Raw genomic sequence first — 26,647 nt, forward strand, 5'->3', positions numbered from 1 at the left:
GTGCTACAATGAGCCTTTGTCCCTGATGTCCTGCTCTTGCATCTACTGACTTAGGTCCTGTTAAATTAGGGCTGTCCAACTTTGGCTGAGTTAAAGTTAGTCACCACAAACAATAATTAGTATGGGCACGCAGAACTGAGGACAGCTTTTATGTATTTGCAATCACATCCACTTAAGATAGGACATATCAGAACCAGCACTCTGAACTATAGGATTAAGTCACACTTCTATAGAGGCTTTTACTGGTTGAGCCACTTTGTCTCACTTAAAGTGAATTGTTTACAGGTAAATTTAGTAGAAAGTAGAAAAATAATGACATATCTATATGGCAAACCAAACTGTCATTTAGAGAAATCTCAAAATACAATTTAAGATATCTTAAATTCAATTGCAGATATCTTGTACTAATTCCATTTCAAGATATCTCAAATTCAATTAGAGATCTCAAATTGAATTCCTGTCCAAATAGAACAGGACATTAATTCGAGATATCTCAAATACAATTGAAGACATCTAGAGATTGGGGTTAATTTGAGATATCTAGAATTTAATTTGAGATATCATGAAATGCATTAGAGATATCTAATTTAAAGCTCCAATTTGTGATAAAATCGAAATGGAGCTTTAAACGAGATCTCTCAAATTTAATTCGAACAGGAAATCAATTTGAGATATCTTGAAATATACAGGAAGTCCATGCAAAACATACAACAGTTTTACAGGAAGTCAATTCGAGATATCTCGAATTAACATCCTGTTCTATTTCAATTTTAATTATCTTGAATTGAAGTTAGATTGACATAATTTAAATTCAATTTAAGATATCTTAAATTGTATTTTGAGATCTCTCGATGAGAATCTGGCTTGCCATAATATCTATACTTCGTAGTGAAGAAAAGGTAAATGGGTAGAAAACCACTTCCAGCAGAAACATCTTAAAGTCCTCAGGTGTTGCACTATCAAAGCTCACATCACATCAACCTATAGGGCATTTTCTACTAGTTAATTAAAATAGATCAACCAAACTAATAACAGTTCACTATCAACTTAAAGCCGGTTTACATATGAGAACCTTGGACCCCATGTTAATACTATACACTCCAACATTAGATGAGTCCAGGTTAAAAAGATTATTTATACTCTCTTAATATATTCCATGTCATAAAGAATTTATAAATGCAATTTGTGTACCAAAAGCTAAAGCGTTACCAGAAATCCCAATGTTACAAAATCAAAACAAGGCCTAAAGCATCCCGAAAGATTGATGTGACACTTAACTTCACTGTGCTTTCAACTTATTAGGAAACAGCAGGCGGATAGTAAGCTTGGTGGTAAATATTTCATGAATACGGTCCAAAGATCTCACCCTTCTTCAGGGAAGGAAAGCGAAACAGCTTGACGAGGCCGAAATCATCCCCACTGACCAAGACCGCGCTGTTATAGTTGGCATCCACAGAGTTGATGTCGTTGATGTCCGTGTACTTCGGCCAGATCCCGCTGACCTCAGGACCGATCACGCACGTCCAAGTCGCCCAGTGGATTCCTTTGGTTTCCTCTTTCATCGTCAAATGTTTCCCAGCTGCACCAAACAAACAAGCAAGCAAACACACAGACAAGATAATCAATAAGACAGATTAAAACAACATCGACTCCACTGCGCTGCATCCTGCTGTTTCTGGAAACACTAGGATGATGGCTGCTTACTAAAGTGTGAACAGCAGGTATCCTCCAGGCAATCGAAACGTTTTCAAACGCACGTCGCTGTCACAAAGTGTCTGGAAGTCTTTTTCCATTAAAAAAAAGAAACCAGGGCCTATTTCTCAGACTCAGTTATTCTCCAAGGTATACAAACTTAAAAAGAGTCACTGATTCCTGTAAAGAGGGGAACACTTTTAGAAACCTTGAGATGAGAACCGTTTCTCATGATCTTGGCTCCTTTGTTCAAAAAGAAAACCTTCAGCATTTGTTGGGATCCCCTAACTGATATTTGTTGACAGTTATAATACTGTTTATTTTTATATATTATTTTGCATTTATTTTGCAGCAAATACTGAGCAAATGGTTGTCTATTGTAGGTAGGATAAGACAAGCTTGTTTGGACAGTGTTTTCTGCTCGTTAACTGCAAGACCTCAGGTTATATGTGCTGTACAGTAAGATAGTGAAATAGGAAAAACAGGATTGGGCCCTTTTCCACTTACTGTTCTTTCATGTGCAGAATAATTAATCTTAAAAGTTCAGAAAGATGTGAACAGGTCACCAAAACTGCAGAAAATGGTTCTCTTTTAAATGTAGTTTTAATGGCCCCTCATTTTGAGTAGTAATGTAGCTTGAAATTTACAGGGAACTAAATGGAACAGTGATAATAGCAGCAAAGACCTCCACAGTCCCTCTGCAAACACCGAAAATCTGCCCTTGCCCCAGCACCGCTTCACTGACAGCTACTTTGATCAGATAAATAGATTAAAAAGAAAATAAGTGAAATGGTTTTCCGCATCATTAACTCATTTTAATGCCCAGAGTGATGGGCCAGACAGCTCTGCTGACAGCTACCAGAGCCTCTGACAGGAGGAGGAAAACAGAGAGAATTATGACTAGGAACGTAAGGCAGTCACGCTAATATAAAAGCAGTCAAGTCACAAAACCCTCTGACAGGTGTGCTGTTCACATCAGGAAACCTAGGTAAGCAAATCAAAAATAAAACAAAGCTTTCTCCATAACTGGAAGTAAACGTAATGGATTCAGATTGAGTCAGCTTCTTTTTGAACTTAGGGAAACCTCAAGTTAACATCACATGTTCCATGGGACAAGATTTTGTTTTAAATTGGACACTTATTATTATCCAATTATTTTCAACTCAAATTGTAAATCACCAGTTGCTGAACCTTGGATCAATACGACCCTTTAGCTTCTTTGACAAAACATGCATCCTTCCAAAATGCAGGGTATAAAAGCCACTATTCTCTGGAATATCAATATGTCCTATATGGAGGATAATTTGTTTCAAAATAAATAAAGAAAATGTTGAGAATAATTATTGGCTAACTTATTTATATTAGTTTTATATATATATATATATATATATATATATATATATATGTATATGTATATATATATATATATATATATATATGTATATGTATATATATATATATGTATGTATATATATATATGTATATATATATGTATGTATATATATATATATGTATGTATATATATGTATGTATATATATATGTATATATTTATATATATATATATATTAGTTAGCCAATAAATATTCTCAACATTTTATAAGAAACATATATACTACACACATATATTTATATATATATATATATATATATATATACACTCACCTAAAGGATTATTAGGAACACCATACTAATACTGTGTTTGACCCCCTTTCGCCTTCAGAACTGCCTTAATTCTACGTGGCATTGATTCAACAAGGTGCTGAAAGCATTCTTTAGAAATGTTGGCCCATATTGATAGGATAGCATCTTGCAGTTGATGGAGATTTGTGGGATGCACATCCAGGGCACGAAGCTCCCATTCCAACACATCCCAAAGATGCTCTATTGGGTTGAGATCTGATGACTGTGGGGGCCAGTTTAGTACAGTGAACTCATTGTCATGTTCAAGAAACCAATTTGAAATGATTCGACCTTTGTGACATGGTGCATTGTCCTGCTGGAAGTAGCCATCAGAGGATGGGTACATGGTGGTCATAAAGGGATGGACATGGTCAGAAACAATGCTCAGGTAGGCTGTGGCATTTAAACGATGCCCAGTTGGCACTAAGGGGCCTAAAGTGTGCCAAGAAAACATCCCCCACACCATTACACCACCACCACCAGCCTGCACAGTGGCAACAAGGCATGTCCAACTGTCCAATTTTGGTGAGCTTGTGCAAATTGTAGCCTCTTTTTCCTATTTGTAGTGGAGATGAGTGGTACCCGGTGGGGTCTTCTGCTGTTGTAGCCCATCCGCCTCAAGGTTGTACGTGTTGTGGCTTCACAAATGCTTTGCTGCATACCTCGGTTGTAACGAGTGCTTATTTCAGTCAAAGTTGCTCTTCTATCAGCTTGAATCAGTCGGCCCATTCTCCTCTGACCTCTAGCATCAACAAGGCATTTTCGCCCACAGGACTGCCGCATACTGGATGTTTTTCCCTTTTCACACCATTCTTTGTAAACCCTAGAAATGGTTGTGCGTGAAAATCCCAGTAACTGAGCAGATTGTGAAATACTCAGACCGGCCCGTCTGGTCTTTCTTATTTTATTAGGTTTTTTATTCTAGCAGTGATTTCACTCCACTATTTCAAACTGTCAATCATTTTCTACAAATTAATCAATTATCGACTGCCACGGGGTGCGAGTGGGCCATGCAAACGTCAAGGGCGCCAATGTGGACCAAGGTTACCATAGACTGCTCTTCTTCTGTGAGTGAGCAGGATCAATAATATCACGTCAAATGTGATTTAAAATAACTTGGAGAGAAGATGTGGACATCTTGGAACACAAAAATTAAAAAAGTCCTGCTCATGTTTCCAACCACCTGTTCCATTACTAATCAAACCTGGGATACTGCAGCTGACAGACACGGTTTAAGGTCAGATAACATCTTATAGCCATTCTGCACAATACAGAAATTAATCCGTATATATAAATTGATGATTTTAGTGCAGTCGTTTACCGGTGTTGTAAGGGTTACCAATATTGACCAACGTCATTTTAAAATATCTAGCAGCTACAAATCAGGGTGAGCAAAGCCTCAGATTGAGGAGGCATTACTGACAGGCATTGTCATTTGATTCGGTTCCAGAAACATTTCAGAGTGGGGAATATGCCATCGGAACTGGCGTCATTAAACCATAATTTACATTTATTCATGCACAGATGTTGTGAGAATTCCCTGTTTGGTTTTATTTTTAGACGTATAGCTTGGGGCATATGTATAAAAAGAACAGAACAGCGTCTAAATGTCATCAGTGGCGCTGCGTGCTGGAGGCAATGGCAGGCACAGCGGTGTCACTCACAGGGCATCTTGTAAAACAGCCGCTCCCCGGCGCCATCATTGGTCTGCAGGTACTTGCTGTCCACGGACCAGTCCAGGTGGGTGATGAAGCTGGAGGACTTGTTGCACTCCCCCACTTTCTTGTAGCGCTGGGCCACCGCGTAGATGTCCACCAGGCCGTCATTGGAGCCCACGGCCAGATAGGAGCCGTCCGGGGAGAACTTCATCTCGTGGATCACTTCCTTTCGGTCTTTGATGTGCACCACCTCCGTCATGTCCCTGGGAAACAAACACAGGGAGACAGACACAGGCCATGAAAACCTTGCCGCGTTTCCTGTTTTCCATTTCTCCTGCAGTGTCAACCATAAAAGAAGTCATGGACAAAAAACTTAATCAGCGCATAGGAGATGCCTGCCCTGCCGGCCCACTTGCAGCTGAACTCTGCAGCAGCACGACCTCACACTTTCACAGACAGATTGCCTTAGATTGCCTTGAGCCATAAAGCACCACTCAGATATATTTTAAATGAACTAACATTTTCAGTTGAAGGACAGATCTTACAAAAACCTGAATAATAGAGAAACCATTCTGAAACAGACCTGAGGTGAATACAAGGACAGTGAGTGATCAGTAGGGCTTTATCAGGGCACAGATGACAATAGTCTTTCATTTGGTTGTGAAAGAACCTTGTAACTCGACCCATTCTAACCCAGCCACCGTCGATTCTGATTGGTGGAGAGCCACTAATTACACCGGTGTCCAATAACAATGGATCAATGTTATGCAGCCCACCTAATGTCAATTCACAATCTCACAATGACAATGGGGCACAACTAAGTCAACCTGGGCTCAACAGCATTGGGAATAAGTCTCTATATGGTTCCACACCGAAAAGCTGCCTTTCATTCTATCACAAAGAGAAAATTAAATCCACTCTCTTATTAACAAACTCCCAGGCTGAACCGAGCACTGGCTCCTTGATTGTCCTCCACAGAGAGAATCCTGTCTGCCTCGTTTATCTCACACTTCAGTGGCAGCAGATAAAGAGAGCTCCTTCATTCCCATGTATAATTAAAAAAACTAACCTGAACCAAGTGAAGGATGGTGGGGTGACGCATCCATTTTCAGTTTCTGACTTCCTCGGGCCATTGTATACTTGCGCAACAAATCAGATAGAATAGAAGATTTATTTTTATTTTTTGCAATAATCTCACTCGTGCCAGTCTGTTACATTCTTTACTAGATTAGTCTGTTCTGTTATTGTGTCCACTGGCTTCTAGGGATGCTGCTCATGGTGGATAGCAAGTGTTTATTGATAACATTGTCAAATTATATATTTAATATATGATATTACTTCACCTGGAAGGAAAGATTTAAATAAGGTACACAAAAAATAAGAAAGGGCAGGACTGCACACCTCTTCCTGACAGCTACATGTGATCTGGGGGTAGATCTGGTTTCTGAACTGGGGGGCACATGCATTTCGAGTTGGTCTTACCCGTGGTCCAGTGCCTAGCTTGCCAACCAAGACTGCTTAATCTGCAAAATTTGAAAGGATTTTAGACGTCAAGCCCGCTTTAATGACCTTCATAATTTCTTGATTTGTAGATATTTAAATTTAAATTTGCCTTATTAGTTATGTTCCGTTTGTTTAATAACGTTAGAATAGTACTAGGAAAGCCTCTGCATTGAATGTTAATATTCACCGGTGTTCTCTCAGGCACTGTACAAATCCCTAATGCTCCTTTTTCTAAATGATAAATGACCCACACAAATTCAGTATATTACAAATGAAAAACAAACTTTATCCATCTTGACTTGCACTTCTCAGTTCTTTAGGTTTAGCTTTCAGAAGGCAGCCGGGTTAGCGTTGACCTTTACTCACCCTTTCCTGGTATAAATCACTGCTAACCTCATAAAATGTGAAAAATTATGGCCCGAAATCCAGAAAATGACTTTTTACAGCAAAAGGACAGGCAATATTGAATCCTCTCAAAACCTAATCGTCATTTGATGTCTCTTCATTTTCAGTCCTTCATCCTCAGAAATCCATTACATCGCATTTACCGCACCCTGTACAGAGCTGTGACAGGTTCGGGAAAATCCGGCCTTTTAAGCCCATTTTGCATCCATCACAGACAAATCTACCTCTCACCATCCAACCCCAGGGGGGTCAGATGCATCTTTCCTCCCGCTGATGAGTAATCTCAATTCTCAGGGCTCCAGGGACCGCGCCAAAGGTATTTCCAAACGAACAGCAGAGGTGATGCGCAACATAGCAGGGGCAAGAAATGAAATTAACACCAACCGCACATGTAATGAGTGCATTCTTAGTCACCCACACCCACACATTGTAACAGCTGCAGAGATGTCCCTAGACAGGGCATTTCAGTGAAACACAGAAGGAGAGTGGATTTGCTGATGATCAGGAAGAACACAGATACAATTAAATGTTACCACAAAGCATTGGATTCGTTCTTGCTTGTCTTGCTGCCTTACGAACACAAGTGTAACATTTATATTGCTTAAAGTCTCATGCTGGGGAATAAGGGGCTGCCTTCACTTATCTATAAGGAGAGGAGCAGAAATGAACGTGTTGAACCAATATTAGGGGAACGGTTACCATCGGGTTAGAAATAATTGATTTCGTGGTGTAACATTTAATCTGTGGATGATTAGTTGACGTTGAGCGAGGAAACCAACGTGAATGAATATGGTACGAATCCATGCTTTTGAAAAATCCATAAGGAATAGATTTTCCTTTGGATGTTTTTATTTTAATCACTTAATTAAATTGCTAGGGTACTGTACACATTGACACCCTGTACCAACAAAGGTTCATCAGGATACACGATTGCAATGTGGCCGCTGGTTTCCGGACTGTGACTGACTTTGGGTGTCTCCCTCGGCCGCCTCTCTAACAGCCTGTCATCTCATGGCCGGCTCTCCTCTCGGCATCAGGGCATTGATATCCCTTCAAGGTCTTGGCGGGGTCCTTGCCACATAGTGTCAAGGTTGATGGAACGGGAGAAAATCTTGGTGCAACTTGACATCAACGTGCTCTTCAGTCCTAGTCCCGGCACAAAATGTAGTGAAGGTATGTTTATCAGGAATCTAAATGGTATAATCTATGGAATGTTTCCCTTTAGTTCCCTACAATGCTAGAGGCAAAACAGCAGCACAGTTTTAATAAAGTGACCAGGTTGCTCTGCTTACGATTCTTGTAGGTTTTAGGTATACCTTTAAATAGGCAACTGATAAATACCTGGAATTGGCAGGTGATTTGTCGCCCATAATTAGTGCAACAAAGTAGTTTAGATCTTGGAGGGAAAGGAAAGCAGACAACCCTATGGCTGTTGAGGCCTGCAGTCACTCATCCCTGTTCAATAGTAAGACCTCAGCTTGTGAGATTATTTGTTAAAGTTTTCTTCTGCAGGAGCAGAGCATTGTGTTGCTGCACAGCAAAACCACAAATCCCTTATCTATAGTCATTTCAGAGCAGATAATGTAATGATATATCCAGCTGTCATCTGGCAGGATTGGGTAAAATCCATCTCGGCCTGCGTCTTGTGTCTGGGCACAAAGCACACGGCTCTTATCTTGAGCTCTTTAAGCCCAGCTTCAGGGTTACGTGCACTCGCATTAAGACATGGCCATTGTCAGAGCTAGGGATAGATACACACAGGAAATACGGTGTCGCACTGTGCATTCAGCCCCAAAAAATAAATAAATTGCTACAAATACATATAAAAGCATTCTCGTTTTCTGTTACAGAATACAAATTACCTAGTTTATGAATTATCCTGTAATGTAACCCAATACAATATTCCAAATCATTAATCATTAAGAAATCAAGTTCAATAAGTAAAACAATGTGTAAATATCTTCTATATTTAAAAATATAATCCATTTGAATATGAAAGATAGATTAATACATTCCTTGTACCTATTCATGAATTAGAATCTATTCAGCTAAGTTTTTTTTTTTTTTTTTTTTGGCGTTTCATATTAAAGTCATGCAGAGTCTTGCATTAACTACAGTACGATGACGGGCACCCATTCTCATGCAAGCTTTTCACTATGAATCCAGGAAGGCCAAAATGATTGTGAGACTCACAGTCTTCCAGTAAACAGTCTATTTGGGAAACTACATGCACCATTCACTCTTAATTCAATGATCATTTCACATTCATTTATATTGTTTGAATTCTGACACATAGTGCTTAGGATATTTCTGCCCATTTTCTTCTTATTAATCTTTTTAATACAGCAAATATTTCAGTATTCTTATCCCCAGATGGTTAACAGAAGCATATTGCTGCCACATATATCTCTCTTTATTATTTTTCTGAAAGAAAAATCCATACAAAAGACACTCCAATGAGAAATAAATGGACAAGGTGCTAGCACAGGGCGGTGGAATCACATCTCTCCTGATTCCACTGGTGATGCACAATATTAACTCCCCATTCCCACACAGTTAACTGCTTTCAGTCATGAATTAATTTACTGTAAGTGAGGATTTTATTATATAATGTAGCTTGTCCTTTGAAAACAAAGGTTGAAAATGCATTTACCCACTAAATTCCTGACTCCTGGTAAATTTCTGCCCCCCGGCAATGAAGAAGGGGTAAGAACTGGGAAAAATTCTGAATTACTTTGCTGACTTTGATTTATTTTAATGGGAATGAACATGACATCATACACCCAGTTAAGCACTAAAGGGAAAAAATAATAAATGATGTTCCTGAAGTTATTTGAATACAAATGAAGTACAATGATTACATTATAGTCACAATCTTCGCCACCACAAAGGTGAAGTCTCTGCCTGCAAATCTCAGCTTGATGTCGATGTCACCATTAGTAGTTTGTATTTGTCTCAGGGGAGTACTGACTGACGAAATCAAGGCTCTATCATCTTGTTGTTTTTTTGTTGTCAGCAATAAGCATCTGTAAAACTGACAGACATATTTTTCCTTTCTTTCATCCATAAATAAAAAACACCCCCGCACACTGGCCCCTGTCTCGACATTTAGTAAAGCATGTTTATAATGGATGCCACTCATTTAGATTCCTATAATAAAACGTTCCGGTTTTGACCTGTCCGATTCTCCTCTTTTAAAATAAACGAGTTTGTACATCCAGGTGAGGAGAGAGAAACTCCAATGCATGCAATTTGGTTAAAGGTTAAACACTTCAAAGTGTTTAGTAGGTTGCACAAATCAAAGGAATAAAAATCAAATTTAAATGCATCAATATTTCAAGTTATAACACAATAAACTGTGGACAAAGTCCAGAGGGGTGAATACTAATTTAATATACAATTCTTTGTCACTTTTCAGTCATTGGTATTTGGTGATTTCTATTTCTTTCTATTTTGAAAAGAAAGTGGACAGGAAACACCATTTCCATCCTAAAGAATACAGCCCAAACAAAAAAACAAGAAATATAATAGTTTTAAGGTTTTTTTTTAAACATTGCCTGTAGATATTTATCGGCGCTATCACATTCACTTTTAGCTCCGGCACCTCGTAATTTACAAATTAAACATTGCTGGCACCCAATACAAATCTAGTACTTCTTAAACCTAGCTGTTGAAAATTAGGTGGACTAATTTCTAGAGTGGGAAAAACCAAAGTAAACCATTCTGCAAAGTCATCCCGAACCTTTTTTGGTGGGAGACGTTTTTTGCGAGTCACTTCAATTAAACCTATCCCCATGGCAAGCTGTTTTCAGAGAAACGAGAGGTAATTAGCAGGAAGCTGACAAGAATCAAACAGCTGCAGACGTCCTTCATCCTGGTTGCTCACGCAGGAACAGGTTTCAAAGCACAAGGTTCTAACGGCTGAGATGAAGGGAAGCAAAAGAAAACAGACGATTGCCAGGCTTTTAAAAACAGGACTAAATACTCTTATAATGAGGGGAAATTTACATTCACAGGCAGCCCCTCTCCACACACATTTGCAAATTTTGTCTTTGTTTGCGTTTTGTCTTCAGAAAGGAAATACGTTTTTTCTTTTTGGCTTTTTGTGTTTTCCTTTTCCACAGTAAATAATTATGTTTTCAATGTAAATAAGACATTTACAGCAGAACGCAGTCTTCATTATCCGATGCTCTGGGACTGAGCAAAATAAATCAATGGTGTAGGCCTGTGTGTTGCCAAGATCCTGTCTCTTACAATGCAAATGGTAATTGTTCTAATTGAGGGACCCGTTGCCACAGTGGATTAATGTATTATTCCCCAGCTCAGCATCCCTGTAAGGAGACAGAAGTGTGTAACTGTACTGAATCTGTGAATTTAAATAAAAACATGACGCTGAACTAGCAAAACTTGACATAAACAGTTGTCTAATTCATGCATTCCAGTCTATAATGCAGAAAACTAAAAGTTCGTATATAATTTCTACAGAATGCATCTTTTGGAAAGGAAAAACTCATGATCATTAGATTAATGAGATTTTAATACAGTCTGAGCTATGCTATCAAACTCACTGTCTTTGTCCCTTCAGGCTACTGTCATCCCTCCTGTGCTAAACCCTTTTTGGCACCGGGGTAATTTTTCAGAGCTCCACTGAGTTGAATAGGTCTTTTAAACTGGTGCCGTTAAGATGAAGAAGGGAATATCTCAAGTGTTTTTGCTTTTGCTCTAGGTATGGAAAGCAAACACACTTCTAATAACTGCCAATCTTTCTTTGCTCTTCTGAGATATTTATTTTACCGGTGCATGGGCAATCCGGCTCGGTCATTAGACTGTTCATTTGATAAGGGCAATATGCGTTCTAATTAAGTCACCACCACTTAGCTGATCATTAACCTTTTGAATTGGGGGGATGTGCCTAAAAGCACAGGCATTAAATACACAGCCACAGCAACACACTATGAAACATAGCTATAATACAAGTAATACGTTATTTACTAGTACAATTTTGTAAAAGCTGAGCTGTGGGAACTCTGGGCAAGTAGTGCAAATAAAAAATAAAACAATTGGGCGCATGCATGCCTTTGATGAATGCTTTTTTTCATCTGTCTTGAAGTAGTATTGGAGTCAGGCTGAGTTGACAAATGGGTGATTTCAATGGAGATTCATCACGAAAAAATAATAAAAAATAAATAAATCACAATCAAGTTACTTAAGCAGTTGTTTAAATGCAGTATGAGAATTTCTAGTATCTATCAGCAAACTTTATTGAACTGATCCACATTATTAAGTTTGGCTCATATAGGGCCTGTGTGTATCTGCCTTTCTTTCTGTGTCTTGAGAGGTTTGTAGCAGACTGACACTCAGTTCGAAATATTTGATTATCCTTGCCTTGACACTTTCAGAGGATGAGTTGAAGTGGTGAGGTGGAATTGTACCAAAAGGTAGCCTATTATTTATATTTTTGATTATTCAGTAGCCAATATTATCTGTTAGCTGTATATCAATCAGCATTTAATTCATATTCATAGATTTTTTTCAATTATTCCCATATATTTAGAGGTCTCAAACTATAAATAAACGCATTTTTCTAGGGGCTCAGAACCTTCGCTGAGTCCAGGGATCCTCTGTATCTCGGTCACCTTTTTCTCTAGATTTTATTACCACAATCATAGGTGGATTAACCATATGGGCAATTGGGCAAGTGCCCAGGGGCACCAAGACTTCAGGGGGGCACCAACTTAATCACCAATACAAATTCAAATTCTGTAAATTTATGTAAGCATTATTTTTTTAAGACTTGAATCACGCATCTGCGCCGAGTGAGCGTGCTGTGCGTGACATGTTACAGCGCGATTGCGCGAAAATTTGAATCTTGGACAGGGCGCCAAAATATGCAGTGAGGTAATGGATAAGCGGCAGCAACTAAGTGGCAGTGACAAATGAAAAAAATTAAAAATAAAGAAAGGATACAGTTAGCAAATTTATAAAAAAATCCTCAAATATGTAGTTTCTTTACTCGTTCTAACACCGAGGCCGAGCACGAGCAGCTGGGGGGTTGCACTGAAATCAAAATCGCTAGCAGCACTAACGATGGCACAAATATTAGCTCTGCTAAACAATCCAGTAGCAACAGTGATGATGACACCTCTGAGCAGAGAAGCAGCAGTGCACCTGATGAGCCTCAGCAACCAGCGGAGACAGTGCCAGTAAACCAATGGCTAGACTTGAGCTCCACTCAGGTGGAGTATGAAGGCGAGCATCAGTATATTGTTCCTGCTGACCCGGCTTTATGGGGGCCCATTACAGAGTAGGTGAGGGAAGAGGCTATACAACGTGGGCCTGCAGCCTATCAGAACCAGGCTGCCAAATATCCAGCATCTGTACGAGACTGTGGAATTGGGGGAAGAACACGTTCTCTAATGAACTATTTATTACATTCGCGTCTCCAAAACAACAAAATTGTGCCTAGGCAATGGCTACTTTACTCCCCGTCAACTGGATTAATTTATTGCTATGCATGCAAACTTTTGTCATCCCAAAGTCATGCATTCATGAACGGCTTCTGTGACTGGAAACATTCCAAGAGGATATCCGACCACGAAAAGAGCACTGATCACCGACACCACATGCTTGCTTTATTAAACAGATCGAAACATCTATCCACAGTGGATGCTTCGCTTTGCCGGCAGATAGAGGCAGAACAAAATTATTGGAAGGAGGTCTTGAGGCGTGTAGTAGCAGTTGTCAAGTTTTTGGGAAAGAGGGGGCTTCCATTCCCAGGGCATGACGAAATACTGGGATCCCCACACAATGGGAATTACCTGGGTTTGCTTGAACTGATAGCTGAGTTTGACCCTTTTTTACAAGAACACATCAAGAAGCATGGACAGAAGGGTAAAGGTAAGCCCTCTTACTTGTCCTCTGGAATATGTGAAGAGTTTATCTCATTAATGGGCAATAAAACTAAGAACATCATTGCAGCTGAAATCCAACAGGCCAAATATTTTTCTGTAGTAGTAGATTCAACACCAGATCTATCGCATGTAGACCAGCTGACATTTATTTTTAGATTCGTCAGTACTGAGGGGAAAGTAGTTGAGCGATTCCTTGGATTTGAGCCCCTGCATAGCCACACAGGTGCAAGTCTCGCAGAATGTGTATTAAAAATGGTTCGAGACCTGGGGTTGGATTTGTCAAATTGCCGTGGGCAAAGCTATGATAATGCGAGCAATATGTCTGGTAAATATAACGGACTTCAAGCGCACTTGAAAATGCAAAACCCTTTAATTCACTACATGCCCTGTGTCGGTCATTCTTTGAATCTTGTTGGTATGAACAGCATAGATGACAGCTGTGAGGAGGTCACATCCTTTTTTTACCTATTACAATCGCTTTATACCTTCTGCAGCACATCCACTCAACGCTGGAATAAGATATTTCATGACAGTCACACTCACATTAGTTTGACCCTCAAATCTCTGTGTGGCACAAGATGGAGCTGTAGGGCAGACTCCACCAAGGCTCTCCATGACAACTACAATGCAATTAGAGATGCACTTGCAAAAATTGCCAAAGATTGTGATGAGAAGGCAGACACAAGATGTGAAGCTGCTGCACTCATTGGTAAACTGAATAAGCTGGAAACAGTGCTAATGACTATATTGTGGAACAGGGTGCTAAGCAGATTTAAGGCAACAAGTGTTAATCTGCAAAAACGCGACATGGACTTAGCAACTGCTGTTCACCTTTTGCGGTCATTAAATTCTTATGTTGGCACACTTCGAGAGCAGTTTGCTGAGGTAGAAGAATCCGCTCGCACTATCAGTGTTACACAGTCTTATCAATATGACGTTCGGTGCTTAAGAAAGAGAAAGCGATTTGCGGATGAGTCCTCTGATGACACTGAAGTTACATTTACTGATGGGAGTGAGAGATTTAAGGTCGAGGCATATTATGTCATCATGGACAGGCTGAGATCATGCCTATCCAAATGGATTGATGCATACATCGAGGTCTATGATCTTTTTGGTGTTCTGTTCTGCAAGGACTGTACAGAAAGTGATTTGCGCACAAGAGCTCATAAACTCTCCTCCACATATCCAGAAGACCTGGATAAAGCCTTGGCTGATGAACTCATTCAGTTCAGACATTTTAGCAAAGATAAGACCTCACCTGCAGAGCTGCTGCAAATTGTTGATCGTAATGGACTTAAGACAATATTTCCTAATGTTTATGTTGCACTGAGACTATTTCTAACCTTGCCAATCACTAACTGTGAAGGAGAGAGGTCTTTTTCTACTCTGAAACGAGTGAAAAATGAACTTAGGACAACAATGGCACAGAATCGGCTTTCTGCACTTTCCCTGCTTGCCATTGAATCTGAGCTGGTATGGGGCTTAGATTTTGAAGACATCATATGCGAGTTTGCATGGTCAAAATCCAGAAAGAGGCCATTCTAAGATGTTTGAGTATTTGTAATAGGATTGCCAATGTTTCTGATGTAAAGGTTTTTCTAGTGTTTTTGTTCAGTACATTTAAACAAGCAATGTAACAACACACCAGTGGACAGGTTAACATCTACTGATGTTGCTTAAAAAGAAACAAAAAAACTTGATAACAGAGAGTTCTATTATTTTTGGTGTTCTACTCTATAAAGACAATAAGATGTCATGTTGATTTTGGCAGTTTTATTAAAGTTGCTTTAAGTGCATTAATGTATTAAATAAACTTATTAAATGTATGTGCGTCAGCTTTTATGTGAAATTCTTAAATTTAATAAAACAATTCAGTCAGAATAATAAGAAACATAATGTTTTAAATATACAATTTTGATATAAATGATTGACAAAATGAAATTATACTTTTAAATATTAAACTAAAACTGCCAGTAGGTGGCATTTTTTATCGCGAGGGGTGGGCACTTGAGCGGCTGTTGCTCAGGGGCACCATGAAGTCTTAATCCGCCAATGACCACAATCTAATAAACATCTTATTGATTCAGTGTGGCCCTGTGGATTCCTTACAAATTGGATTTCTTGCAGCAATTATATTTTTCCAACATGTTTTTCAAAAAACCTTGAACTTGATTTTCCCATACAAGCTGTGCTCCACCAGCTAGACAGGCAAAGCAGCTCATTAATTCAAGAAACAAAACAGACATTTTTACTGTCACAGACTTCTAATGGAGACACCTATTAACAACCACCAAGAACTAAAATCACCAAACACACTCACAGCCACCACTGACCTTCCCATCACATTTTGAAGTGGCTAAATGATTTGGCTGTCAAACCAGCAGAAGTGGGATATTTCAGCCTCCATTTCAAAGTCAAACAGCTAGTGACTTGAAATAATTATTCGTCAATATGCAAATAAATACAGAACTATGGTTCAAGTGCAGATCCAGCACATTGAAAGCAGAACACCAATGCTTTAATAATAAGTAATGTAGATGACCTAGGAATCAGTATGTAAAACAAGCTGCCCACGCACAAGGAGTGACTGTTCGTTGCAATCCATTTTTTCTCCTTGGTCATTTTGTGACTGTAGTAAATGCATTTAATTTGGGATGGGGCAGTGCGATGGATTTGTCATCACACAAGGAACTGCTTAAAACCTAAAGCTCTTCCCTGGTTCATAATAACCAAGCCATTTGTAGGTTCAGCAGCCTGTGACAGTTGGATAGAACTAGTCCATTTTCACATAGTGATTGGTGGCTTTATCGGGGATACCCAGATATCTCATCAGCCAGAAACTATACTAGTCCTTTTCTTCCTTACTAACACAAGTTCCAACTGAAATGTCACTATAACCAGATTTCTCATCTTGATAAAAAAAAACTAAAAAAGACAAAGAGGAAACCGTCATTGAAACAATGATGACCCAACCATCCAAACTGACCAGCCAGCAACAAACCCTAACTGACCAACCATCCAAACTGATCAATAGCACAGAACAACAGCCTATCCTGAGCTGTTAACCAATTAGTAATCCAAACTGACCAATAACAACTCAAACTAATAATGATTCAATCTCCTCAAACAAAGACCACCCAACAAACCAACATGGCAGCCACACAGACTGCAGGGAAAGGGGGGTCTTACCTGACTCTGAGCACAGTGAAAGAGCCATCCTTCATGCCCAGGGCGAGCTGCGAGCCGTCGCTGTTGAAGGCCACGCTGCGCACTGCCTCCTCCATGTTGCAGCGGGCGATCAAGGCATGGTCAGCCAGGCTCCACAGCCTGAGGGGAGCAAAGGAGGAGATCAGCACAGCCTCGGGAGCACTCGATCAGGGGGGGGTTTCAAAAGTTTCTTCTCCGGGGCCTGATCTTCTGAAAGCAAACTGCAAAAACTCCAAGGTGCAGGAGCAATTTATATGCCCCCCTCCCCCACTCCCACATTTTATATACTCTGGATTTTAGGTAGGCTTAGATGAAGAAAAGAGTGTAGCAAACTTAGCAAAATAAGACTCTGAAAAGCTGTCAGAGATCTCTGTTAGGGTAACGCTCATAACAATGAAACACACAGGGAACACAGACACTAGAATTAATTAACACTAGACTTCCACATTTTGCTGCATTTGTTTAATCTTTAGAATTTAGTTTGTCGTTTCATTGCAATTTGCCAGAACATTCAAAAGACACTGAAAACTTGAATTGACTACATGACTACCAGTTAGATTTCAGTTTTAGAGCTTGATATATATAAACATATAAACACCTGATGAGTACTATTAAATCTTCAGAGAACAGATTATTGTTCAAAACTCTTCCCCCAACTGACATTTTGATGAAGAAGGCTTTGCTGTTGGGTCAAATCCATCTAATCTATCCATCTGCCTTATCTGTGTGAATGCACTCGCTCCATTCCCCATGGATGGCAAACAGAGTAAGCTGGACTGAAACACACACTGGCTCTCATGCCTCTGGGAAGTCAATACCCCACTGCCATCATAAGCATAACAACACGAAACTAGCTGGTTGCTGATCAATCAAAACGATCAGTTACCAGCTAAATTCTTTCTGTTTCCCACGCGTCTCACATTACAGATCATGCCATGTGACAATGTACTGTGTTTTGAAGGGGATTGAGTTTGAACACATTGGTTACCAATCTTCTGTCCTGTTTAAATTAAAAATGCACTAATACCAGATGCAGCATTTTAAATCAAATGAGTCAAGACTCTTTCATAAAGCAATATGGACATACATAGATCTCCCAAATATTTTTAAAATAGCTTCAATAAAACAACCTACCATGATTCAAATACATACATAAGGGATCCATATGTGACATTCAAAGGTCAGACTGTTATAAGTAATTTTCAAGGAGTTATCGGTTGGAGGGGATGCTGTTCTCCTACTCACTGGATATGTATCAACATTTTTATTTTCATGGGGACCCATGAATAATGTGCCATTATTCATACAAAGCTGACAACTCCTGACAACAAAGTGACAAACTGCCAAATGGCGGTATATGACAATGTTTCTACATGAAAGAAGAAAAGGAAATAATAAGCCAGCAAGAAACCTTAAAGGGCATCATGTGTGCTAGGGAGGAAGCTCAGACAGTGACAGGGAGAAGAGCTGGGGGAGGCAGGGCAACACCCACCTCACAGAGCGATCGTCACTGCCGGTCACGGCCAGGGGCTTCTTGGGATGGACGTCCAGGGCCCACAGCTCCCCCTCGCAGTGACCCTGCATGATCAACAGGGGCTTGTCCCGGTCACGCACCATCACCTCGAAGATCTCACTGTCCTGCGTGCCAGCCAGGATACGGTCAGCCTTCCAGCACACGCTGCGGATGGACAGCCCTGAGACAGACAGAGAGAGCGAGAGAAACGGAGAAAGACAGGGAGCTGGTTGTGAGAAGCTGACAGGACAGGAAAAAAAGGTACAAAACACCATCATGGTCAGACTCTTCTTAAAATATCCTTGTCAAAATACTTTCCAGGCAAATGCAAGAATAAACCAAGCTTAGCCCCGATAGACAAATGCTTGGGAAAAAATATATATATGTATATTATTTATGTGACTGTATATTACATTTGATATCTGGATGAATACAGTGATGCAAAAACTACCCACAATACATTGCCTTTTCCTAGCAAAGAAAATGCACAACAAATACAAATGAAACAAAAAGCTTTTAATTTTACCAACTAGAACACACCAGTCACAGTTACAGGCACCATGTTGCAATAACAACCAGTTGGAAAAACTCGAAAAAGAAACAATACAGTCCTGCTTTTATCACAAATTGGATCATGAGTACATGGAAACCCACCTGGGGCAAATGTACCTAACAACAGCATGCAAGGGGAACAATTGCGAAACTGTAGGTCCCTCTCTTTAATAGACTAGTTTCAAATCAGAACAAATATGTTAGTTAAAAACAGTCAAATCATAATCTTTCATTAAACATAAACAATGCTACGAAAGACATTTGTCAGATTATCTCCACATGCGATTCCACAGAAAGGTCACTTATAAATATTTAAGAGAAGTATAAGCTTTAAAGGTTGAGGTTCTTTGTGAATTCTTAGAACAGATTATATTTCTCAGAGATGCCTGAGACATGCAGGGCAAACCCAGTTGACCCTTATAGGAATAGCAAAGACAATGGGAGTTTCCATGAGCAGTCATTAAGGAGGTGGGACAAATGGATGCTTTTAAATGCTGTATTTACAGTGTTAAAATTGGTGACCTGTAAATGGTATTGCTTTAAATAATCAGGATGGCAGCTCTAGTCTGCTCACTGGCTCCAATTTTCCAACATAAAAGTATTTAATATTTGATGTAAATATGATTATTCTAAAAGAGCAGGTTTTGAGTGGCGTGAAAAGTGCAGCTGAATAATATATTGAGTAATAGAGACAATATTGTTTATACTGTGATTTGTCTTCATTAACCATTTATACTCCATGCTATGTTTGTGACCATTATTCATTTAGACACTCTTGAGGTCACTAAAAGTAAAAGTAACTTGCATACAGGGACTCTGTAAGTCACATCTCAGAAAAACATCTGCAACGTTGTGTTACTATATTCTAGTCCTTGAAGGCCACTGTCCAGCAGGTATATTTATATCATCACCTGCATTAGACCTGTAAAAAGGCTTGAATTGTCTATATTGGTTCAGTTAGGTAAATAGTATTGTGAATTAACCAATTAAAAGCTCAATAAACAAAAGCCATTAGCACTCTAACCTTGATGGTCAATCTTACAACTTCGGGTTTGCTACTTTATCAATACAGCCTTTAGCATCTTTGAACAGTACAGACACACATCTATATACTGCTGCTTGGGAATCCATTTGTACAATCTAATTTAATCCCATTCAATAACAAAAAGACCGTTATATATGATCCAGATTTTCTGACACAGGGTCCTTCTGGCCTTCACTAATGACGATGACATCATCAATATGGCCAGTCTTGCTTAACATTCAACAGATGTCCACTAATGAACACTCCGAAAACTAATTTCATGCCGGCTTAATGAGAACGATTTCGCTCTGCGAGGACAGGAGCCAAAAGGCTTTATAAGTTAATCACATATCAAAATCCACCTGTGGAGAGACCCCCTAGTGCATGAAAACGCAGACACATATGGCCTGTATAGATCAATTATTTAGCTTTCCTAATACCAATTATGAGATCTAAAATGTCAACTTTTCAGCGCAAAGAATATAAATAGAAGCTCAAACCCTTTCATCATGGCCTCACCCACACTGCTCCTGGACCGACAAAGATGCCAATTTGTGGGTTTTCCCTATGACCTTAAACAGACACGTGTCATTTTCAGAGCTGTGAATTAACACTTGGTGTTAAGGACTAAATTCAGAAAATATCTACCACCATGTTCAATTGATATAAATATCTATATTTACTGTGAAGAAAAACATCTTATGGCATTTGCAAAGTGTCACATCCATCTTTCAGAAAGCACACTTGCGGCTCCCTGCAGGGCGATGCAGCGAATGTGAAGAACGCGCAGAAGTCACCATCATTATCAACAAGAAAAAGATCACGCGTCTGTGCGTTTCTCTGACACGCTCCATTTGCTTTTGTACTTGGAATTTGTTTCAGGATTATTCTGATGTTGTTGAGCATGTCTTTTTTCTAACAGTCAAAGAGATATATAACCCCCAAACTCTTAAAGAAGCTCCCTACATCCCCATTTACCTTTATAACCCTGCTCGGCCTCCCTGAGGTCTATTTTGGTGATGGGCTTGAAGTCCACGTCCCACAGTCGTATGCAGCCGTCTCTGCCCCCGGTAGCGAAGCCCTCCTCGCAGGCGTACATGCTGAAGATCCCAGCCTGCAGGGTCACACACAAAACAGAGCAGAACTAGGGGGAGGGGATCAGATATACCTCCAACACATTATGAAGGAGAGAGATGCAATGTAATACGCTTCCAGTCAACTCCACGCCCCAAACGGACCCACCTTCAGACAGTGATACAACAGAAGTCACATACATGTTAGCGGTCATCCCTCAGAAGGAAACGTGACCCCTGACGTCAACGTGACATGCTCTGGCCACTTTATTAGAAAGCTGAAGACATTCTAAGATCACCCATGATCTTCTTTCACATCAGATACTCCAATTTAGAGGTCCATGGCATTGCAGGTTTCATAGGGGACTAATAAACCACAAACACTGTAGTTCTGGTCATGTGCTCATTATAAACCAAGTTAGTAATGGAACCGGTCAGGTAGAAGGAAAAGACCCGTTTGCAGGAGCTGCAGTGAGTATCAGTTGGTTTACACACCTGTTAGCCCTTTCCTTAGCACTCCTCTTCACTGCTGGATCCACAGAATGGGTCATTTATAAGGCCTAATCAACTACTAGACTTAAATACTGTTCCCATTGTTGGAACCTTGCTTTTTAACTTGGAAACCTGTAGCTCATTGGATGTGTCACCAGTGAAAAAATATGTATTTCTCTTTGAAGAGTCCTACGGCTCCAGCAAAGGAACTGGATTAGGAAACGATGATATTCACCAGGACAAACTTTTAAACTGAGCAGCAGCACAACAGTACCCTGGACTTCCACGGAGCATCATATGTGAACTAGCAGCTGAAACAAAATCATTAAAATTCTAAAATTCAGCCTCCCCCTGAAAGTCATTCATAATTCACAGCACACACACACATACACAAATAAATAATACAACAACAACAAAACCCAGTGATTGGACTGCTTTAAAATACCAATTTGGTCAAGGTAATTGAAAGCTGACCCAGATTGGTCTCCAAATTAAATAACTTAAAGGACAGTTTTGTTAAAATATTGAATCCTGAAGCAAAGTTGGTATAACACATGGATTTGCATTCATTTTTATTCTTATATGTTATTTTTTTTAACTACACACAATGCCATGGATAAAATGCAAAATAAAGTTAAAAAAACACTTTTCCAAACTTAAGAAATCGGACGTGAGTTACAAACTTGCATAAAGTTTTATGGATATAATGCATCAAGAGTGTACAGGAGTGAAATTAAAATAAATCAAATTTAAAAGCTTGAACACATCCACATTTTGCCATTAATTGAACCAATATTGTTTGCTGCTGTCTTAATTGGAGTTAAAAATGTTCAGGAGGAGAACAACAGAAAAATAAAGAGAAGACATGCAGTATCAGTCTATGCATTTGTAGTCAGTAGGCAAGGAGCAACTACAAAGAGAAAAAAGGAGAAAAATAAAATCAACGTCCCCCCCATCTAAAAACCGGCAATGGCCAATTAGCGCAGGGCATCTGCCGAACTTAGTGGGCCGTCGAGATAAGGAGCGCATGTATCACTGATTCTCATTCAGGATGCAGTGAACCTTCACTAAACGGGCTACCTGCGATGGTACAATTACAAAGCAGGCACATTAAGCATTGAAGAGCAGGTGTCTGGTTACACTCACCCCATGCGCTCCCTGCACGGTGCGCACCAGATTCAGCCCCTTCCACACGTAGACATCCCCGTTCAGCGCCCCCGAGTACGTCAAGTCATCTTTGGCACTGGCCAGACACAGGATGGTCTGCAGGTCCCCGGTTTTGCCAAATATGCCCCTTTTCGGCGTCAACGCATTCCCACACAGTGCCCAGAACTGAGTTACCAGAAAAATCAGAAAAGATGAAGATGGTTAAGGCTGATTTTATTCTCCTTTTAACTGAAGTTCAGTTACCTCACCTTCTAGAGATTGATTTTTAAGAGGACACTTGTTCTTTTAACACATGTGCAGCACCATTCAGAACTACAGTGATTAGATGCTGAACTCTGGGTATCTCTGTCAAAAAACTCAGATACAACTGGAGTTGGTGTCCGACTGACAATTGTGACTTTGTTCTGGTGGGATGCCGTGACATGAAGTAGGAAAAGGGTGCCTACAAAAACTCTTGTAAGCATTTGTTCACCAGGAATTTCAAATATGTTGGTGCTCTCCACTGTTTGCAAACTGTGAACACTATGGCCACAAAATAATTGCCTCTCCGTCAATCGTGCCTATTGCTTTTATAAATCATCGGGAGTTCCTGCCACGCATGTCTGCATAAATTAATTAAACGAATGCACTTCAAAGACAAACTAGATTGAGAAATTAAGTGACTTATCAATGCCAGAGTGAGCTGAAATTAGCAGCACTCCCAGGGCACTGCAGAGAGCTCCTATTGCGCTCTGGACAATAAAAGGCTGGTTTCCCCTTGGGGCTGGTGACAGAACAACTTGTTTGTTTTTGAGTGAATCAAATTTGACATCTTCCAACTGTACCTCTAAAATAACCATCGGAAGCAATTTGCCTCATCCTGGTTTCAACATGTTCAATTCTGCGTTCCACTTCAATGTGAACCTGTCCGTGGAAATGTGGAGTCCACGCGCTCCGAACCACGGTGGTAACGGAAGATCTTGAACCTTACCTGGCCTTGAATGGTGGACCACAAATGAATTAATGATAGAGGAAAGCCAAACTAGACACACTATCTTCCCAGAAAGGAGTGTTTCCCCATCCAGATGTCAAAAGAGCAAGATCCACGGGGGTGTATATATATATAAATAATAAACAGGGAAACTACAAAATGCTCAATATTCTTTTTCAAAACATTTTCCAATAGTCATAGCCTTCTGAAAAATTCTTCTGAAACACAGCATGTACTTATAAATGTTTAACACAGCATTTGGAACCAGACAGCCAAGATTCCACTTTGAAGAACAAAAGCATTCAATGAAATACATTCTTTAGGACCATCTGCATGATTACGATTATAACACAAAAATTTCCTCAGGACTAAATTTTGAAGCAATCATTTCCAAAAGCCATCCTACACCCATTTCAGCTAATACCTGAAACTATAAACATATTTTATAATCCATATCTGACAACACCTTCTCTTATGTAGGGGTGTGAGACAGGGTCCTGCTCCAATCCTTCTGCCAGGAGCTGCTCGCCTGCGAGGAGTGCTGGATGGCGCACGTGATGGCTATGCATTTTTCTCCTGGTCTCAGTGTGGATTTCACTCATTATCAGGAGTGGTTTTGAGTGCCGTCTGGTGAGCAGTTACACGCTATGACACATTTCAACTCAACGCAACAGAACAGACTGGCCAGATCGCTCAGCTTGGCTATGACAGTATCAGTTACTGCCACCTCTACCTGGGTCAGTCTCTCAGACACAGTACAGCATGGCAGAGACTGAATCAATGAGAGCCTCCTAGCTTTTCTTTCTGTAGTCTTTGGCCTATTGGTGTGATATTAACACAGAGCACTATTCTTTTTTTACTGAAATTATGATTATGTATAATTTTCTCTGTTATGCGGCTGGAGTTCAGCTTGATTGAGAAACATTAAAATTGTCTGAAGAGGTGTTTAGTTGGTTTTTAGTTGTCTTTGCTCAGACGCCACTTTCAGGTGGCAAGTTATTTTAACCCCCGCATTCCTGTGGCAATCCCAGGAGAAAATAGTTGTTTCCGGGGGTTGAGAGGTGATGTCACACACACTCCACGCACGGACCAATAGCAGTACTTGAACAAGGTGTACGTCAGAACTCGAATAATTTATATTGCTTAACCACTAAAAAGTGAGCTCCAGAATGCATTACAGCATTAACTTCACACATAATACTGATACTAGTAAGTTACTTAAATAGTTACTGTAAGTATATATAGTACAGGGTGAGTTTTTTTTCCCATTAAACCTTTGTATGCATTTATTTTTCTAACCCTTGCAGTCTCCAGCCGAAATTATAGAAGACTGGTACATATCCGGACAAAGTATTCAGCACTAATCCCTGCCCAATTGCTGATTTTAAAGAGGCAGTGGAGTAAGAGAGACATTCGGTCTCCACAGAAACATCAGAAACCACAGAAGTTCAAATGAGGAATTCCATCATTCATCTTTTGACCCATCGTTTCACACAGGGGACTGTATTTTCCATACCTGCTAGTACTTCTAGTAAATACATAATGAAGTATTTACAGATTGTTTTCATTTCAAGAGTAACTGATTTAGTTCAGTGAATAAAACAATCATCTGTATATTTATTATGGAATTATTTAAACGTTTTATAGCAAAAAAAAGATACAGGTACAATGCATACCACTCCCAGGGGCTGGTGGTTGCCTACCTTAAAAACGCTAGCCTCACCTTGATGTGTTTGACCCCACAGCTCACCAGCCGGTTCTGTTGAAATGGATCCCAGGCAATATCGAAGATCTGGAAAAGTGCCAAGCAATTAAGAGTCGCAGTTGGCATTTCAGCAAAATTTATTAGAGGAGGGGGAAAAAAATAGACCTTTCAAAGCATCCATCCACCACCGAATCTCTATTACTTAACCACTGACCCTCAAAGCCCGACTGCAAGTCTCAGCAGAATGAGCAGCGGCCACGCTTTGAGTCATAGCAACTGGTCACGGGGGAAGCCAGCCAGCTGTAGGTTACCCCCCAGCCATCACTGGCCCAGTTTTGATGAATGAGACAGATGCCAAAAAGAGGCAGAGAGCACTGCGAGAAGGTGCCCGCTCATGTGCGTGGTAATGAGGCAGATCCCCTCCTTTGCCGTTTCCTCCTCGATGCTGCAGTGCACGTGCGAGACGATATGACCGGGGGTGTCGGGATCGGAGGGGCTCTTCTCAACCAGCTCGCAGGACTGTACTATACTTAGCTAGGCTGAGGCATTTTCTTCCCTGCATGTACTCTCTCTGCACTACTGCATGAGCTCCAGAAAGGATAAGGGCCATCTATTTTGTTTTTAAATTATATTTCTATTATCTATAATTTGTAATGTTCTGTAGCTCTCATTCTCTCCTCACACAATGAGGCAGAAACCAAAATAAACATTTGATGAATTGTTTGAGGTTTCAAATGCAAGTTCTTGTTTTTTTAAGCATGCCGTACAATCAAGAGGATTTTGATAGTTGTTAGGAACCAGGAGGAACATAAACCATTTTAGAAATATTGCTAGAGTTAGACCATACCTCACATTGAAGGATGCAAAAAAATGTATTCCTGTTTTTATTTTTTTTTACAATTAGACTATTGCAATGATCTGTTCACTGGACTCCCCAAGAAAACTATAAATAAACTCCAACTTGTACAAAACGCAGTAGGCAGAATGCTAACGAAAACATATTACCCTTGTACTAGCTTCGTTACATTGGCTTTCTGTTTCTTTTAGGATTCAATTTTAAATGTTATTATTGGTGTTTAAGGCTCTTAATGATA

At 39.9% G+C, this 26,647-nt stretch overlaps 1 protein-coding gene across 1 annotated transcript in view; it reads right to left on the reverse strand.

Annotated features, from left to right (window-relative positions):
* LOC136718929 (echinoderm microtubule-associated protein-like 6) overlaps nucleotides 1-26,647 on the reverse strand; it is a 123,779-nt gene that overhangs the window by 48,895 nt on the left and 48,237 nt on the right. Inside the window, exons 4-10 of the mRNA XM_066696724.1 lie at nucleotides 25,572-25,640; nucleotides 22,858-23,043; nucleotides 21,125-21,260; nucleotides 18,550-18,751; nucleotides 17,040-17,177; nucleotides 5,038-5,294; nucleotides 1,367-1,579 (exon numbers count right to left, since the gene is read on the reverse strand). Of these exons, the coding sequence (XP_066552821.1) occupies nucleotides 1,367-1,579; nucleotides 5,038-5,294; nucleotides 17,040-17,177; nucleotides 18,550-18,751; nucleotides 21,125-21,260; nucleotides 22,858-23,043; nucleotides 25,572-25,640 (1,201 nt within the window). The remainder of the gene's footprint in view (nucleotides 1-1,366; nucleotides 1,580-5,037; nucleotides 5,295-17,039; nucleotides 17,178-18,549; nucleotides 18,752-21,124; nucleotides 21,261-22,857; nucleotides 23,044-25,571; nucleotides 25,641-26,647) is intronic.

Source organism: Amia ocellicauda, chromosome 23, assembly GCF_036373705.1.
Source record: "Amia ocellicauda isolate fAmiCal2 chromosome 23, fAmiCal2.hap1, whole genome shotgun sequence".
NCBI lineage: Eukaryota > Metazoa > Chordata > Actinopteri > Amiiformes > Amiidae > Amia > Amia ocellicauda.